Below are 19943 nucleotides of genomic sequence, written 5' to 3'. Positions count from 1 at the left end.
AAAAATAAAAATCAAGGAATGCCCCTTTAATTGCATTTGCTGTGTAAACGCTTGAGGGCTCCTCCTTAAATAATGCAACAAACATGTTCAATACAAAAAAAAAAAAAAATGAAAAAAAATCTGAATACCCCTTTAATCCCAAAACGGAGTGTCCCTTTAAGGGCTGTTCCATTTAATTTACATACTCCCTTGGGAATATCTTTATAACAATACCTATATACATAAGAATTAATTGGACACATGCTAATCAGCTATTGTCATACCCTGATTTAATTATCCTTGGCAATAGCACAATGCGCACAAGGCTAACATCCTATATATACCTTTTACGTAACTTTTACATTTGGGGCCCTGGGGCCCATAGTAAATGACCTATGGAGCTCATGCATATTAGTGAATGTCTTATACCTAAGGGCTATCAGTGTACAAACTCAGGGCCGTGAGGCTGCTTTAATTGAAGAGAAACTGCATGTTTTGTATTTTAACATTTGGGCCCCTGGGGCCCGTGACCTTTGACCTATGGGGCCAAAATGGGCAAAAGGCACATCTATGGGGTAGGGCCATTAAGCGTACCAAATATGAGCCCTGGGGCCCTTGTAGTTTTGGAGATAGCCCTGTCAATATGAAGCGTCAGAAGGAGAAGAAGAACTAGATGGCACAGTTGTGTTTGACCAAACACGAATATCTATGCCTGTGTTTCCCACCCTAACCCCCTTAACCCACCATGACACTCTTAATCCATCATGACACCCCATATTCTAAAAGGGCTATCAGTATACCAACGAAAAAAATTAAAATAAATAAACTAATTAAAAATCAAATAATACCCCTTTAATTGCATTTGCTGTGTAAACGCTTGAGGGCGCTCCTCCTTAAATAATGCAACAAACATATTCCATACAAAAAAAATCAAAAAAAAAAAAAAAAAAAAAAAATCAAAAAATCTGAATACCCCTTTAATCCCAAAGCGGAGTGTCCCTTTAATGGCTGTTCCATCACCCTAACACCCCCACCCCATCGGTCCTTAACCTACCATGACACCTTTAATCCGGAATGTTTGATTCTCAAAGGGCTATCAGTATACTGACTAAAATATTAAATTGAAAATCAAGGAATACCCCTTTAATTGCATCTGCCCTATGTTTTAACAATTGGGGCCCTGGGCCCATATTATGTGACATATGGGGCTATTATATTCATATAAAAATATAATGCTAAAGATCAATTAGTGTACCAAATCTGAGCGCTGTAGCTACTTTATTTGCTGAGAAACGGCCGGCCCTTTGTTTTAACATTTGGGCCTCTGGGGCCCCTAGCCTTAACAATTTGGGGCCAAAATTGGCAAAATGCATATCTACAAGTTCGGGCCCATACGTGTGCCACATGTGAGCCCTAGTGCCCTTGAAGTTTTACAGCTAACCTTGTCAAGCTGTTGCCCCTTATTTTAACATTTGGGGCCCTGGGGCCCAAAATATATGACATATGGGGCTCATGTATACCTGTAAATATAGAGTACCCCTGGGGCTATCAGTGCACCAACTCAGGGCCCTGAGGCTGCTTTTATTTGATGAGAAATGGCATGCTTTGTATTTTTACATTTGGGCCCCTGGGGCCCGTGGCCTTTGGCCTATGGGGCCAAAATGGGCAAAAGGCACATCTACAGGGTAGGGCCAATAAGTGTGCCAAATATGAGCCCTGGGGTCCTTGTAGTTTTGGAGATAGCCCTGTCAATGTGAAGAGTGAGAAGGAGGAAAAGGAGAAGAAGGAAACGGAGAAGACTAAAGAGCATAAGCAGAATATCTATGCCCTGTTGCACAGGCATAGATAAGGAAAAGGAGAAGACTAAAGAGCATAAGCAGAATATCTATGCCCTGTTGCACAGGCATAGATAAGAAGGAGAAGACTAAAGAGCATAAGGAGAATATATATGCCCTGTTACACAGGCATATATAATATATGTGATGCGATCAAGCAAAATGAGTCTGATGTCGATCTAAATCAAAATTCAGTTTTCAATTTTATTACATGAGCCATTCTCAGAGCTTTATTTTGCTGAAAACCTCATTATAATTTGATATACGGTTTCAGAGATATGGCCATTTTAGTGTTGCTCAGAACAACAAAATACAAAGGGAGTTGAATACTATTAGGCAAAATAAAAAAAAAAATAAACATGTTTCACGCCCCTCCCGCTTCCTTTTTGAGGTTTCCTCAAATATATTTTATTTTTTTTGAAATTCAGTTATAACTTTTCAAAAAATATGTCTAGGAACTTGGGATGCTTTCTATAGCCTTATTAAGATACAAGAAACATTTTAGGAAGGTTTTGTGATCATTGGAGGGGGTGTAATTCCCAGAACAACAAATAAAAAAGGGCCTCCTTCTTTTTCCAGGCATTATTGTATACACTAAAACAGCTCTAAGTATGGGTATTTACACCAATTTTGCGATAAAAAATAGAAAATAAAAAGCTCCCTCCTCCTCCTTTTTTTCGAAAACCCGGACGTGAAACATGTTTTATTTTTTACTTGGCCTTATTGGCTATATCCCAAAATCAACATTCACGACATCCGACTCATTTTGCTTGATCGCATCACATATATGCCCTGTTACACAGGCATATATAAATATACCCGTCCATGCTTCGCATGCGGGTATAATTAGAAAGTTACTGTACACTAGGACACAGAAATTGCTGTATAAATAACAAAGCATAATGATAATAATTATTACAATTTACATTGCAGTTATTAAGTTGCTGTACACTAGGACACACAATTTGCAGAATCAATATCAAAGCATAACGGAAATTGAAAGAATTTAATAGATAGTTGGTGTACACTACATTATAGATATTATTTATAATTTATTTATTTATTATTTAACCTGGGTGACCAATCAATGCACTGGCACTGTTCTCCCTTGGTTCCCAAGTGTACAGCAATTATACAAATTGCTGTACACTTTAATTTCTTTATCTAACAGTTTCTGCCATTTGGAGGCTCTCATCTGGACCTCCACATTTACAGTTACATTGACAATTTACTTTGTCAAATAAAAACCCACCTAAAGTATACAAGAATGGATTGAGGGTGGAATTGATTGGCAGCACAAATGTTGCTATCCAGGCATAAGCTGTAGGACTGACTTCAACTATGCCAGCCTGAACAAGAATCGATATAATACCAATTGGAACCCAGCAACAAAAATCTGAGAGGACAAGAAGAGACATTTTCATAGCCATGCGCACTTCTTCATTTGATCTTTGACAACGTCCAGAGTTTTTGGTAGTTTTTCGAGCAGTTATAAAAATGACTGCATAGCAGAATCCAACAACTAAAAAGCAGACAAAGTTCAGACCAGTAAACATGGCTGTGGATAGATACATGGTCGCTTTGCTATGATCATGTGTATTCTGTGATACCTGGTCATCTATGTTATATGTGAAGAGTCCTGCATACTCAGTTTTGATACCGACAGTAGTTTCATTATATATCTTCAATTGTGAAATCGGCAGACCGATGCAAACCTCAGAAACAGCATAAAAATCAGACTCCAAGCGTGAGAGTACAAAAGAGGCGACACTAAAAGTGAATGCTACTAGCCACAGTCCAGTTACTAGCACACGAGATAATGTTGTACCCAACCGTCTGCCTCCAAATGGGTACTTTATGCCCAGAAATCTGTCCACACTTATCAGCGTTATCAAGAAAGTTGAAGCCTCACTGGATAACACAGACAAGGCTCCAGCAAACCTGCACAGTACACTACTTCGCCAAGTTTCAGAATTAGATGGGAAAAAATCTGCGTAGTATGTATCTGCTGAAAGCAAAATGATGAGGTATATGCACATTGTGAAATCCGATACTGCGAGGTTTGTGATCAGAAGAAACTGGACCTTATTACTTTGGTGCCTTAGCTTAAATCTGGCATAGAAAGTATATATATTTCCAAAAAATCCGAATATACTCATAGCCCACAAAGCAATTCGAAGGAGGTCAAAGGTCAACATGCGAGTACATGTCAGGAATGGTGATGGTGGCTCCTCATTTTTACACTGCATAGATGCATAACAACATATTGCTGCCTTTATGACTAACACGGTGACATTTTCATTTAATCCAGTAAATACTTCACTATGTATCCATTGCAGTGAATTTCCTTTCAAGTTTACTGTTCTTAAAGATGCACACTTTGTTAGTATTGGTATTTGATTTAAATCATTTTCAGCAAGGTTTAGATATTCCAAATGTGTCATGTTGGGAAATAGGTCTTCTGGAAGATAACTAAGCTGGTTATGATCAAGTCTCAGATCTGCAAGCATGGCTTGGTTCTCAAATGTGCTGGGATGGAGAAATGACAGTTTGTTATTGGATAAATAGAGTATCTCTAAGTTCTTCAATGATCCAAATGTGTTGAATTCGATTTTGAATAATGAATTTTCAGAAAGGTCCAACCCCTCCAGACTTGACAGTTCTTCAAACAAAACAGGCTGTATCTCATGTAAATTATTGCTTTGCATGTTTAACCAGTGCAGACTTGACAGTCCTGCAAACCCATCAGGATATATATTGTGCAATGTATTGTTTTGCAGGAATAACCTCTCCAGATTTGCCAGTCCTTCAAACACAGCTGGCTGTATCTTATGCAATGCATTGTTTCCCAGGCTTAACCATTCCAGACTTTCTAGTCCTTCAAACACACCAGGCTGAATCTCATGTAAAGAATTGCTGTGCAGGGATAAATGCCCCAGGTTTTCCAGTCTGTCAAACACACCAGGCTGGATATCACCCAATGCATTAACTTCCAATTGTATATCCATCAGACTTGTCAGTCCTGCAAATGCACCAGGCTGAATCTCATGTAATGTATTGTAAGACAGTTCTATCTCCACCAAACTTGCCAGTCCTTCAAATACACCAGAGTGTATCTCATCCAATAAATTGCTACTCAGGTCCAACACCAATAAGCTTGTCAGTTCTTCAAACACACCAGGCTGAATCTCATGTAAAGAATTGCTGTACATATATAACCAGCCCAAATTTTCCAGTCCATCAAATACACCAGGATGTATCTCATGCAGTGCATTGTTACTCAGGTCCAACATCACCAAGCTTGTCAGTTCTTCAAACACACCAGGCTGAATCTCATGTAAAGAATTGCTGTACAGATATAACCACTCCAGATTTTCCAGTCCATCAAATACACCAGGCTGAATCTCACGTAATGCATTGTTAGACAGATGTAACCTCTCCAAACTTCCCAGTCCTTCAAACACACCAGGCTGAATCTCACGTAATGCATTGTTAGACAGGTGTAACACCTCCAAACTTCCCAGTCCATCAAATACACCAAGCTGAATCTCATGTAAAGAATTGCTGTACAGATATAACCACTCCAGATTTTCCAGTCCATCAAATACACCAGGCTGAATCTCATGTAATGCATTGTTAGACAGGTCTAACATCTCCAAACTTCCCAATCCTTCAAACACACCAGGCTGTATTTCACCCAATAAATTGTTATCCAAATACAATCTTTGTACAGATCCTGCAAACCTTGCAAATGCGCTGGTTTAATACTATGCAAATCACTATTTGCCCAGCTAAGGTTACACACATCATCAAATGGATACAACACTTGAGTCGTAGACACGGTATCATCTGTACAATTACTGATTATGGTGACATTATCCAAGGTACAAGTACAATTAGATGAGCACTCCATGTGACATTTAGTACCAGAAACTGTCTCCGATGATTGATGTTCACCCCAAATGTCCTCTACACACATACTTATGTTATTGTCATCTTGTCCACTAACAGTCATCTGCTTCAAATGTATAAATAGAATTAAGTATAAAGCCAATGCCATTACCATACAATAGTATGGGAGATTCAGCAGGATCCTGCGATGACAAGAGTGTTGAGCCATGGTGGTGTTGTCAGTTCTAATTCGTATCTCAAAATGATTATTTCTGACCATCCCAATTGTTTCATGTGCTGAGAGCAGAGGTTTAATAAGTAATCAAATTAACACTTAATTTGCAAGGATGAAGGATAATATAAACTCGTAATCCACACTTTCATAACAAGACTGGCTACATAATACCTGTAATACATGCCAGCTTTTGTTATCAGATTAAACTCTCATGGGTGTTTCATCCTGGGCTATTGACCACTAACAGTCAGAATTAATAGGTAAATTTTCACGGGAAAATTTTCTGGACACGTGACACCCATGGGCGCAGACATATTAGCATTATGGAATGTGACCCCGAGCACAGCGGGTGTTCTTCCAATGTATTTGAATAGGAAGAATTCTTCCTTTGAGGCAAAATAAGTTACTTGTCGCAAGTTAATAATGTTATGGTAAGAGTTTCCGTAGATAAATATTTTTTTCCGTAGATAGATATTTTTGAAATTACGTTTTGATGATATTGTGAAAAAATTAAGATAACATGATATTCAATAAATTTGCAATGCACAAATTTCTATCAAAATTGCGGTCAAAAATACTATTCCGATTCAAAATTACTAAGACTTGAATAGCGAGGTCACCGCCGGGGGTCAGAGATCAGGCTCGAGGTTACACTCACATTGATACGCATTGGTCACGTGTCCAGAAAATTTTCCCGTGAAAATTTACCTATTAATGTTGACTGACTAATATATACCTATTTCATTTAAACTGGCCATTAACATTTTCAAAACAAGATTGACTCCATGTAATATACACTAGCTTTTGTTATCGGATCAAACTCTCATGGGTGTATCATCCCTGGGCTGATGACCGCTAATCACTGGCAGTATCTGTGAGAGTGAGGTCCCTGGGGGTACTCAGTACAAATGACCATACGGGACGTGCTGCAAATATGGGTAGCATTTTCAGCCGGATATCAATGACCCCTTTTTCAAAGCCTATATATGAACGGGTCCTTTTTTTTAAATTTTCTCGGAAAATAGCCCAATTTTTCCTTAATCTAGCCAAAATTTTCAAAATGTTCCCAAAATTTTGGGAAAATTTGTAAAAACTAAGACAATTTTGGTTAAATTCGGCCGAAAATTTTGACTTTTGGTATATCAATGGGTCCAAATATCTTCAAAAATTGGTATTTTTATGGGTCCACTTTCAAATTTTCAGCGGCACATCCCTACCAAAACTAAACTTGAGTACCCCCCAGGAGTGAGGTGTGGCAATAAATCACAATAAAATGTCGCCACAATAAAATGTCTCATTTTATCAGTGAAAAGAAACAAATTAAGCACCCATTGGATTATGGAATGAAGGCATATATTTATGGCCCCAATGTTTTGTTTGGTCCCAGTAGCACTATCGGTGCCCTGACGGCTCTTTTTTTTCATTTCATTCATTTTATTACACATTTTATTATCATACCACTATTCTTCCCACGCTGAGTTCAGATGTTAGGATTTATTTATTAATGTATTTAATCTTTCTTTAACCTGGGTAGCCCCTTCAGTATTGATCACTGATTACCAATTATTAGTGGGCACGTAGGGGTAGGACATGTACCCGATTGTAGGTATTAAACAAGTGCCCCCAACTGACACACACAAATGTCCCCAATACAATTGACACACAAATGTCCCCAATTGGTGGGTTTTAGGTTAGAATTGTCAGTGTGTCCCCTTTTGGCATTTTTAGGCAAGTACTCAATTGACACAGATATTTTAATTAATGCCATTTTTGGCACTTATAGCCATAGGGGGTGCAGGGGGAGATGATTCTACAACTGGGAACGTCCCCGGCCGGTCATCAGATGTCCCTGTTTGGTGGGTTTTGGACCAGAAAATGTCCCCATTCATTGGTGTTTACAAGCCCCCTCTTGTATACATGTACTCCACAAGTGTGGAGTTTTCACACACATACATTTTAACCATGGAGTTTTTCACACACCCCGTATCACAAACTGGGGAAATTTTACCCCCACCTCCTATGGAGCTCCATAGTTGCGATTAGGCTCCACAGTTGGTATGTGTATAATATGTACACCCCACAGTTTGAATGCAAATGAGAATGCACATACAAAAACCAAAAAAATGTAAAACACAATTTGGCAAATCAGTGAAATTTGGTGCACTCACCAGCAATGACAGTGCCTGAAAGGGTGAGCATGTTTTGCCAAATCTTACTGTTGATTTGGCATCTACGTCCCCAAACCGTTGTCGCCTTTGTTGTCTACTCTGTGTAATTTTGGCCAATCCTTGCTCCACCTGAACGCCTAACAAGGTCTGGATAATAAAACATACAAATCTTATCAAGATATAATAATACACTGAAATCTCTCATGGAAGTCAGGTACGGTTGATTAATGGAACTTATCTCCAAATTAAATGCTGCAATAGCATAGAGAAGCAGAACTCCTCAAGTCCTACACAGGCCTAACCAAATGTCTAGCTTTGCAGATGATATTAATGTATGAGTAGAATTTGTTATGCAAGAACTATATAGTCTTAACAGTACAGAGAGGCCATGCAGCCAAAATTGATTTATTTAATGGTTTCGTTGGCACAAATGTTTCAAATAGACAAATCATTATCTTAAAATATTTAGAAGAATCTGGAGTATCTTTTCTGCTATGTTGTCAAATTTGTATCCTGTGCGTTATATTCTGTTACCATAGCAACGGTCACACTATGGGTAGATTTGATCATGTCTCACCTCCTTTTTCAACCAAATCGACAGTAATAACTCTTGTAGTGAGGGATCAAGATTCAACCACAAATTGCCTCAGGCAAAACTCACATCCTGGGAACTAAATAACACACAAGGTCATTTTTATGTAACTCATTGACCCATTGGTGTTATATTGCCTCTAGCTATAATGACATGCTTGTGATCTGGTCAACTCATTGTCAGATATCTGAACCTCAGGAGGGAATTCAATTTTGATCATTTCTCTCCAGGTAGTGAAACGTAATGACATATTTGATATGCCAAATACAGGCTGTATCAAAATCATTGGTACCTATTGGTTTTGGTGTTTATTGAAATGACTGCTTCAATCCAAATACAACACAAGATTGCCTTGTAATTACCAGAATTTACAGTTTTGTGACCTTTTATATCATTAATCTACTAATTTTGTTTATTTCATGTTACATTTTGATGTGCCTGCCATCTTGTCCACACTCACTGGAAACTGATGGGTACCAATCATTTTGATACAGCCTGTACATGACACATGAATGTTTAATATGTATGAAAAAGTCGTCAGTTAATTCAATACATTTAATTTATGGGTGAAAATGCAATTGTTTTGATGGTTTTTGTGCAGTTTTACCCAAAAATATGTTATTTTTACAAGGGAAATTTTTAGAAAAATGACTTATGTGTCATGAAATGTGGCAATACATGTATTTACCAAAAAGCTAGTCAAACTATGATATTTAATGATAACTTATATATCACTTACATGTCGCGATGCTTGTCTCAACAATTTTGCTTCTTCAAATTCTCTATCCTCACTCCAACCTATTTCTGAACCTATTGATGCTGATCTTGCTCTTAACTCCTCTTCACTGCCTCCTGACCTACTACTGCTACAGCTGTCACTTCGTCCATAGCTTATTTTCTCAAATTCATCCAAGTTGTTTTTGTTGATGGTTGTTTCCAAGTTCTTCTGCTTTTGTACCTTAGGTGTTATGGAAGGCAGTGAATTCTTTTGTACTTCTGTTGCTATGGTAACTGCTTCTTGAGTAAGGTCATGCTGATCACTTCCTGACTCGATTGCATCAATTGTAGGGTTGTCTCCCGATTGGGATTTTGTCACGCCACTCACTTCATATGATGTGTTGTTGTTTACAGTATGGTCCATTTTGTCGTCTGCTGGTTCTCTTGATTGAGATGGTTCTGAACTTTTGTATTATCCTTGTCCATTTTTCTACTAGTATTTTTACTTTCTGTGTCTCCTTCAGCATCACTTTCCTTTGATTCGTTGTCATCATCTGATTCCAAATCTGAAGTAGGATTATTCAAAATCATAAAAAAATATGAATTGCAAATAAAAGTGAATTGGCAAAACTGCAGTAAAATAAATGAGAGCGGGTGTAACGAGACATGTTTTACTGTGAAGCAATAAAATCGCTATCAATGTCATACGCTATTAATATACCACATATATTCTTGTTGTTTGATTGGTTAAAACTGCATCACATGGTATGAAATAGTTTTCAAACTATTTCATACCATGTGATGCAGTTTTAACCATTCTTGAGTTGATAAGTTGTTCTCATGGCAGCGAGAAATAGCAGTACATTTCCCGCTCTCATTGGCAACAAAATAACTGTCTTGCTGTAGGCACTGCTTTACGCAGAGATGACAAACACCACAAACATGCCAACTCAGTTGAGGCTTGTGTGTGACATTTCCAAAAAAATTGGTTTGTTGTTTAAATATTTGGTAAAAAAATCTATGTATGAGGTATATAAACAAATATTGACTGCCCTATAGTTGGTGAATGGTTAAAACAGTACTTTTTTCCCTCAGCTTCACTTCCGGAAAATAGTATAGTTTTGACCATGTACCTCTTGGTCAGTCAATATTTGTATACTGAGCTCTGCGATCTCTTTGAGGTAAAGCACTATTTAAAATGTTGATCATTAATATTAAACCAAATCTCACTAACATTTTAGGTCAATATATTCTTACCATAAAAATGCTGATTTGTCTTGACAATGGCATGCTTACGATCATCCAAGTAACTCCATGGGGTTCTGTCATTTAAAGCAAAGGAGATTACGCATCAGACATTTAACAATTATAATCTGGTAAAACATTTTCTCTCTCTATTGAACAAGTTTATGCAATATTTTTTGTTATGTTTTGTTTCACTACTTCTATTCTTTTCACTCAGAATAAGAGTCATTTTCCTTATATTTTGTGAGCTTTTTATCATTTTCTGGTCAGATAATGGAACGGTGCAGTTTCCCAGGGGCCTAGACCCCTCCCCTCTTGCCATAAAATGACTTGTGCTATGCCTTGGCAGTGATGGAAACTTCATTGCAAGAGTCTGATTCATTTGGTAGGGAAATTCCATGCCACTATAACCCGCCCCATAGGCACTGTGTCTATATAATTGGCTAATTACATTTACATGATATAATTGTCTGAGTAATCATAGAGCTTTCAGATCTCTGAGAAATTTTAAGCTTAATCTCCTTCAGCCCTAACCATTTTTACCACATCTCTGATTGGTTTAATAGGTGATATATCCTCCCTTGTAACCAATCAAAATAGTTCTTGCATTTTATGAGCCAATACCTTGGATGTTGATATGTTTCTGGATTCCTAAGATTCCACTGCTGTTGTTGACCAAATGTCCCAACAAAGTGTCCTTCAAGTGTCCATAGTCTTGCAGTCCAGTCTGTTGAAGCGGTCAGTACAAATAGCCCAAATGTTTGATAGATGAACTCTATGCTGACCACTGCCAAGTCATGAGCTTTCCACTGGTGACGTAGAGGTGGCCTTAAATGTGGTATCTGCATATTGAATAACCGAGGATTTACACAACATAGCAATGAGTAGAGCGAAAATGAGTTAGATAATGAAGACAATATCTAAAATGGTGATAATGAATGACAATAATAACTTTGCACTGTCTGTTTTGAGGTCATTGTATCAAGTCGGTGGGGTTTGTTTTGGGCCAAGTTAATTTTCTGAAGAAGCTTAAGCCAAACACTAACTCTGACAATTTCATACAATAATTTCATACAACATTTGGACCCAAAATCACATTTTTGACCAATAATCAAATTTTTGACCAAAAATCACATTTTTTAAAGACTCTTAAAGCAAAATAATGATAAAATCAAATGGATCCTTTCGCACGATACACAAAGATATTGCTTTCGCTGTGAGTTTAAAAGATATATCGTGCTCAGCTATCGCCTCGCACAATATCTTTTAAAACTCACAGCTTGACCAATATCTTTGTGTATCATGCTCAATCCATCCAATTTTGTATCAAACCATGACTCCCTGCCAACAAACAATTCAAGCCTCTCATGGCATACCTACCTGTTCATTTGTATTGCTATAATAATCCTGTATATCCCAGACATGTAAGTGACCCATAGTATCTCCCTCATGCAGTGTGATCATAATACCTACCTGGTCATTCGTATTGCTATAATAATCCTGTATATCCCAGACATGTAAGTGACCCATAGTATCTCCCTCATACAGTGTGATCATAATACCTACCTGGTCATTCGTATTGCTATAATTATCCTGTATATCCCAGACATGTAAGTGACCCATAGTATCTCCCTCATACAGTGTGATCATAATACCTACCTGGTCATTCGTATTGCTATAATTATCCTGTATATCCCAGACATGTAAGTGACCCATAGTATCTCCCTCATACAGTGTGATCATAATACCTACCTGGTCATTCGTATTGCTATAATTATCCTGTATATCCCAGACATGTAAGTGACCCATAGTATCTCCCTCATGCAGTGTGATCATAATACCTACCTGGTCATTCTGTATTGCTATAATAATCCTGTATATCCCAGACATGTAAGTGACCCATAGTATCTCCCTCATACAGTGTGATCATAATACCTACCTGGTCATTCGTATTGCTATAATTATCCTGTATATCCCAGACATGTAAGTGACCCATAGTATCTCCCTCATGCAGTGTGATCATAATACCTACCTGGTCATTCGTATTGCTATAATAATCCTGTATATCCCAGACATGTAAGTGACCCATAGTATCTCCCTCATACAGTGTGATCATAATACCTACCTGGTCATTCGTATTGCTATAATTATCCTGTATATCCCAGACATGTAAGTGACCCATAGTATCTCCCTCATGCAGTGTGATCATAATACCTACCTTCTCATTCGTAGTGCTATAATTATCCTGTATATCCCAGACATGTAAGTGACCCATAGTATCTCCCTCATGCAGTGTGGTCATAATACCTACCTGGTCATTTGTATTGCTATAGAAATCCTGTATATCCCAGACATGTAAGTGACCCATAGTATCTCCCTCATGCAGTGTGATCATAATACCTACCTGGTCATTCGTATTGCTATAATTATCCTGTATATCCCAGACATGTAAGTGACCCATAGTATCTCCCTCATGCAGTGTGATCATAATACCTACCTGGTCATTCGTATTGCTATAATTATCCTGTATATCCCAGACATGTAAGTGACCCATAGTATCTCCCTCATGCAGTGTGGTCATAATACCTACCTGGTCATTCGTATTGCTATAATAATCCTGTATATCCCAGACATGTAAGTGACCCATAGTATCTCCCTCATGCAGTGTGGTCATAATACCTACCTGGTCATTCGTATTGCTATAATTATCCTGTATATCCCAGACATGGAAGTGACCCATAGTATCTCCCTCATACAGTGTGATCATAATACCTACCTGGTCATTCGTATTGCTATAATAATCCTGTATATCCAAAGTGACCCATAGTATCTCCCTCATGCAGTGTGATCATAATACCTACCTGTTCATTTGTATTGCTATAATGATCCTGTATATCCCAGACATGTAAGTGACCCATAGTATCTCCCTCATACAGTGTGATCATAATACCTACCTGGTCATTCGTATTGCTATAATTATCCTGTATATCCCAGACATGTAAGTGACCCATAGTATCTCCCTCATACAGTGTGGTCATAATACCTACCTGGTCATTCGTATTGCTATAATAATCCTGTATATCCCAGACATGTAAGTGACACATAGTATCTCCCTCATACAGTGTGATCATAATACCTACCTGGTCATTCGTATTGCTATAATTATCCTGTATATCCCAGACATGTAAGTGACCCATAGTATCTCCCTCATGCAGTGTGGTCATAATACCTACCTGTTCATTTGTATTGCTATAATAATCCTGTATATCCCAGACATGTAAGTGACCCATAGTATCTCCCTCATGCAGTGTGATCATAATACCTACCTGGTCATTCGTATTGCTATAATAATCCTGTATATCCCAGACATGGAAGTGACCCATAGTATCTCCCTCATGCAGTGTGATCATAATACCTACCTGGTCATTTGTATTGCTATAATAATCCTGTATATCCCAGACATGTAAGTGACCCATAGTATCTCCCTCATGCAGTGTGGTCATAATACCTACCTGGTCATTCGTATTGCTATAATTATCCTGTATATCCCAGACATGTAAGTGACCCATAGTATCTCCCTCATGCGGTGTGGTCATAATACCTACCTGTTCATTTATATTGCTATAATAATCCTGTATATCCCAGACATGTAAGTGACCCATAGTATCTCCCCCATGCAGTGTGGTCATAATACCTACCTGTTCATTTGTATTGCTATAATAATCCTGTATATCCCAGACATGTAAGTGACCCATAGTATCTCCCTCATGCAGTGTGATCATAATACCTACCTGGTCATTTGTATTGCTATAATAATCCTGTATATCCCAGACATGTAAGTGACCCATAGTATCTCCCTCATACAGTGTGATCATAATACCTACCTGGTCATTCGTATTGCTATAATAATCCTGTATATCCCAGACATGTAAGTGACCCATAGTATCTCCCCCATGCAGTGTGGTCATAATACCTACCTGTTCATTTGTATTGCTATAATAATCCTGTATATCCCAGACATGTAAGTGACCCATAGTATCTCCCTCATGCAGTGTGATCATAATACCTACCTGTTCATTTGTATTGCTATAATAATCCTGTATATCCCAGACATGTAAGTGACCCATAGTATCTCCCTCATGCAGTGTGATCATAATACCTACCTGGTCATTCGTATTGCTATAATAATCCTGTATATCCCAGACATGTAAGTGACCCATAGTATCTCCCTCATGCAGTGTGGTCATAATACCTACCTGTTCATTTGTATTGCTATAATAATCCTGTATATCCCAGACATGTAAGTGACCCATAGTATCTCCAGATATCAAGATGGTGTTCTCTTTATCTGTTGCTAGGGCTAACACAGACTCCTCCTCATCCAAGCTGTCACTGGCATAAAAAGAACCTGGGGTGTTTCAAGATTGGATAAAAGATAAAATTATAGATACATGTACAAATGTATGGGTTTTTTTTAATTATCATATTGCATTTCAAAATAATAGCAATGAGTAATGCTGCCTTAACAGCATAGGAATGGATGCCTCTTTTCTTTTCCGTTGTGTGATCTTCCTCCATAGCCATGACTTTTCAAAGACCATTTCCATCAGAGTTGTGTCATCAGCATATCATGGCATAGTCAGATGATGTTGTTTAAGGCTCCATCTGGATTCCAGAGCCTAGGTTTTTTATTCCACTCATTACAAATTCCAGGCAGAGATGTCTAGGCATAAGGTAACCATGTCCCACCAACTAATACTGCAAATCAAGAAGTGAGGTTTCCCTTTGCCGATACGGCACATTTGTTTTTTTTGTTTGTTTATTTACCTAGGTTGGTCCGTAGGGACACATCGTGACATGCTTGGATCCATGGAAAATCCATGGTCCAGACTTATTCAAAATGGACAAGCCATGACATTCTTTTACTCCCTCTATTGAGAACGGTATAGACCACTTGACATGGGACGTAGTTGCCTGGCAGTATGCGCACAAATTATGGCAATTTCCATTGTTCTTTGCCCTGCAGTGTGCATACGCATCATAGTTTGCTCAGGGTAAGTACATTTTAAATCGCCCACCACATTTCATATAGTACAAGAAAGCCATTGATAAGTGTAGTGGTTCGTTCAAACATATTGATAGACCAGTCCCTCACCTTTGTTGATAAACAATGATGTCAAGTGGTCTATATCTGTTGAATTAACTGGTAGGTTCTGGGATAGAGTGCAGTACTTTTGTGAGGCATGTAATGGAGATAATGGAGATGCATTACAGGTGCAACATGTGCACATGTTAAAAATAGAAGCAAACAAGGAAGTCAGATGTTGTTATGCATCTACAAGCCTAACTGACCTAACACCTAAATTACATCAAACCAATAGAATACAACCGTACCTTTGTGATGGTCTCGTCCATGTAAAGACCAGAAATGCAGATATCCAGCTTCACTGGAAACCAAGACGGCACTCTCATTCAAACCTTTAGATAGCCTGCTTTGTAGAAACAAAACTTTATCCACTGGTGCTTGGGGGAACCTGAAAAGAGTGCCCAGGAAATACTTGTTATTTATATTTCATCTTGTGACCTGTCAGATCATTATTGTATTATCATAACCTAAGTTGCACCCCTCCTCTAATAAACATCCCTTACAACTTAATGTTCTAAACCTTCAAGTTTAATATTATGATGATTTCTACTTCACTGTATTTGTAATGTTAGTGCATGCGTGGAAATTCCAATTACGTGACTTTCATTATATAATTTTAAAGGTGCCCCCCTCTCCAAAAATGCCTGGGTGCTATTTAGGTTGATAGAGTAATCATTCTACCATATTACTCTCTCATTTCACCAAATAACTTACAATTGCACACTGCAAGTTCAATGTTATGAATGACATCTATAGTTTGATCAGCTCATAATAGACGGGAAATGTAAAGCTTTTACCACTACGCCAAAAAGTAGACCCACGTTATGAGTCCTATTAGTTGACCTGTCTGGTCATATTTTGTATGATGAAGAACGTTGACTAAGTATAGAACTTGAATTAATTTGTGATGCATTTGGCGAGGTGTCAAAAGACAATTCTCAAAATAAAACAATTTGATATTAATCAGCGATGTTATAAGGCCCGCCGATTACAAGCTGATCCATGTATATAAATTTTTAAAGAAGGAATAGTCTTTCTCAACATCCATCAAAAAACTGAACTGGATTACATAATTGCCTTTTCTATATCTGAAAGAGTGCTACAATTGTAATGATGACATGATCAGATCTAATAAGTCAAAAGTTGAAACTTTTCAAAGAATTAGTATTTCAAACAATGTCAGTGAGTGTCACAATTTATGGACCAAAATGACAATATCTTAAATCTTAAAAAATCTTACATTACATAATTTACATCATCACCAGATAAAGGACGGGAGGTGAATTTAAAGCTTCACAATTACTGGATATTCTGGATATATGTTCACTTCAAATTCTGTATGTTAATTCTTTTTTGTGATTGCGCTGCAAGCATGCCAACAAACTGCCCGTGTGGGGGTGTGTGTGTACGATTCAAAACCAGTGGCATACATTTCTTTTTGACATGGGGGGACGGTTGGAAAAATATTTCTTGATATATACTGATGAACCCAGCACCTTTTGGCTACAAAATAAGTTTATACTACAATTTTGCCATATTGAATCTAAACTGGTGAAATATGGTACAAAAGTGGAATCAATTTGTGCAAAGCATGCAAAAGTTGGCACATTTTAGGTTAAAATGTCCAAATATGAGGTTAATTTGATCAGAAACGCACATACAAGTGTCAACATTAGGGGGGTAATTGTATGGACCATCAAAATATTGGGGAGGGGGATTTATCCACCATCCCCTCAGGGTCTACAAAAACTGAAACCAGTGAAATTTGCACCTATGTCACTCCCAAACTTGAGTCAAACCCAACATTATGAAGAAAATAAAGCTAAAGTACAAACGGAAGCATTCAGGCTGTGTTCTCAAATTAAGAAAATAACAACATCACATTTAATAATAGAAACACCTCAGATGATGTCACATGTAGTATATTACCTGAAAAGCAAATTGCAGGAGCGTATCCATCTCCCTTCCATCAAATGTGGTATAACAATGCAACATCGTGACTTCTAATGCCTGGGCACTTAAGGTGCCCATAATTTCTTTGGTGAGCTACAAAACAAAATACAATTTCTACCATTCCAACTTACCCCTCAGGATGTTTATGTTTCTGTACATGTCTTGAGTTGGGTCTAGAGTTGTTCTTGAATATCCCACGTTTGACACCATGCTGTGATTCATTGGCAGTCAGAAATGATTTGGATCTCTGTCTCACGTTGCTAGTTGCTGATCCTGGATTGGACATAGCTTCTTTTAACCTTTGAGTGCTGTAAAACAAGGCAAAAAAAGTGGAATGACAAAAATTTGAAGCATTGGTTTGATTTTTTGTTCCTTTGTATGGTTCTTAATTTTGATTGTTGAGTTTGTAAACAGAACATTTGGAATGATTTAAAAAATAACTTTTGTTATTATCTGTTCCAACTCCAAAGACACCTCATGCATATTTTCCTGTGTAGGATAGGCATATGTTCACTATAGGGGCATGAACACTAGCACTAAAGCCCTAAAATATTGATTTTTTAAAGTAAAATTCTAATATATATTTTAATACATCCAAAATGAGGTTTCATTGGATTTGGAAAGATCCAGATAGCAGAGAGCTACATGTTTATTGAGTTACATACAAGCCAATGTGAATTGCGGAACAATAGGTTAATAGAAAGGGAGCCAATTCTGCAAATGATGAGATCAAGTAAAGATGTTCTTTCTTTAAAGGTGTCCTACTGAATATGAGTAGGAAACAGGGTCACTTATGTTTGTCCTGTGTATGTTAAGAGACTATTTGTATGATGCTATATTTTACCCTGTAAAAAAAACTTTTGTAATTCCTGTACCAAGCAAATAAAAACAACTTTAAATCAAGCCCAACATCTGTCGGTACGTTCTGTGAAGCATCAGAGTTTGTTCTGTGTAGCATCAGAGTTTTGTCAAACAAAATATGCTTCTCAAACATATTTTTAAAGGGATAACTTCAAATTCTGGTCAACCTGGGCAGTCAACCACCTCCACCCAAACAGGGCCAGCAATTGGGCTTGATTAGTAACAATAGAACAATTAAGATTAAATCACCTGTTCTTCCAAGGTGACAGTGGTCAACCTGCAGGTTGGGTTTGAAGCACCCCTAAATTACTTACATTTGCATTGGCTGAGCTTTCCTAAGTCGTACAAAGATGGTCTCTGTCTCAGCACTCCATACAATGATCTCCCCATCAAAGCTTGCAGTCACTAATAGATTTGGTCTGACGATATCAACAGACAAGATGTCATCCATGTGAACTTGGCCGCCTTTCCATTCATTGTCAGCTTTTATGAATGATGTCTGTAGCAGAGGGAACAATTATAGAAATATTTTGTTACCTAAAATATCAAAATCATGGACACAAACATCTTCTTGATGTAGATACCACATTGATGATGGGTGAATATACAGAGAACATTGTGCAACAAGTCATTTTTAAGTCGATTTCTAAGCTGAACATTTACTGGCAAGAATAACTATATGTGACCCGTTCTGACAAATCAAGAACAAGACGCATTTTTGACATTTCATGATTTGAATCAAAATGTAAGCACAGGACAATAAGCTTCAAAATGATACCAAATTTATATACATAGCATCAATACTTTTCAAGATATGGTTAATTTTGTAAATGATACCTTGATATTTTGCCGAACTACTATTCTGAGAGATTGGCAAATTAGTTTCCTGCTTTACACAGGATTGAATAGGGATTATCATAGTTCAACTGTCAATTATTGATTAAATAAACCTCTTTTTAATAAGTACTTTCAAGGATTTGAAAGTCCACTCAGTCCAAGGTCAAATAATATGAAATCAAGAATTCCAAAATTTGATTTTTTTTTTATGGGAATGTCATCTTTAAAGGCCTATAACTCAAAAATATGCTTAGCGACTTGTTCCAGGTTTTGTTGGAGCTGGTCACATAAAAGTATGGCAGCTTATAACACTAACAGGTATCCAAAAATGGATGCTTGATGAAAGAAACTGTTGTGATGCTCAATCTCAGTATACAGGCATACAGCTACCATCACTACAACAAATGAAGAATACCACATAAGACAGAACAGGGTTTTGCAGGAAGAGGTTCTATTTTACATGCAAGACGAAAACTATATTACC

General features: G+C 37.6%; 1 protein-coding gene across 1 annotated transcript in view; it reads right to left on the bottom strand.

Moving 5' to 3' along the window:
• LOC140164380 (cilia- and flagella-associated protein 337-like) overlaps nt 1–19943 on the bottom strand; it is an 82630-nt gene that overhangs the window by 32256 nt on the left and 30431 nt on the right. The window contains 9 exon segments of the mRNA XM_072187657.1: nt 8109–8255; nt 9440–9829; nt 9832–9983; nt 10675–10739; nt 11287–11504; nt 14919–15070; nt 16057–16196; nt 17893–18069; nt 18937–19121. Coding sequence (XP_072043758.1) covers nt 8109–8255; nt 9440–9829; nt 9832–9983; nt 10675–10739; nt 11287–11504; nt 14919–15070; nt 16057–16196; nt 17893–18069; nt 18937–19121 — 1626 coding nt within the window.

The sequence above is a fragment of the Amphiura filiformis genome, chromosome 11 (assembly GCF_039555335.1).
Source record: "Amphiura filiformis chromosome 11, Afil_fr2py, whole genome shotgun sequence".
Lineage (NCBI taxonomy): Eukaryota > Metazoa > Echinodermata > Ophiuroidea > Amphilepidida > Amphiuridae > Amphiura > Amphiura filiformis.
Note: the sequence above shows the minus strand (reverse complement) of the source record. Positions and strands in the feature narration are given on the sequence as shown.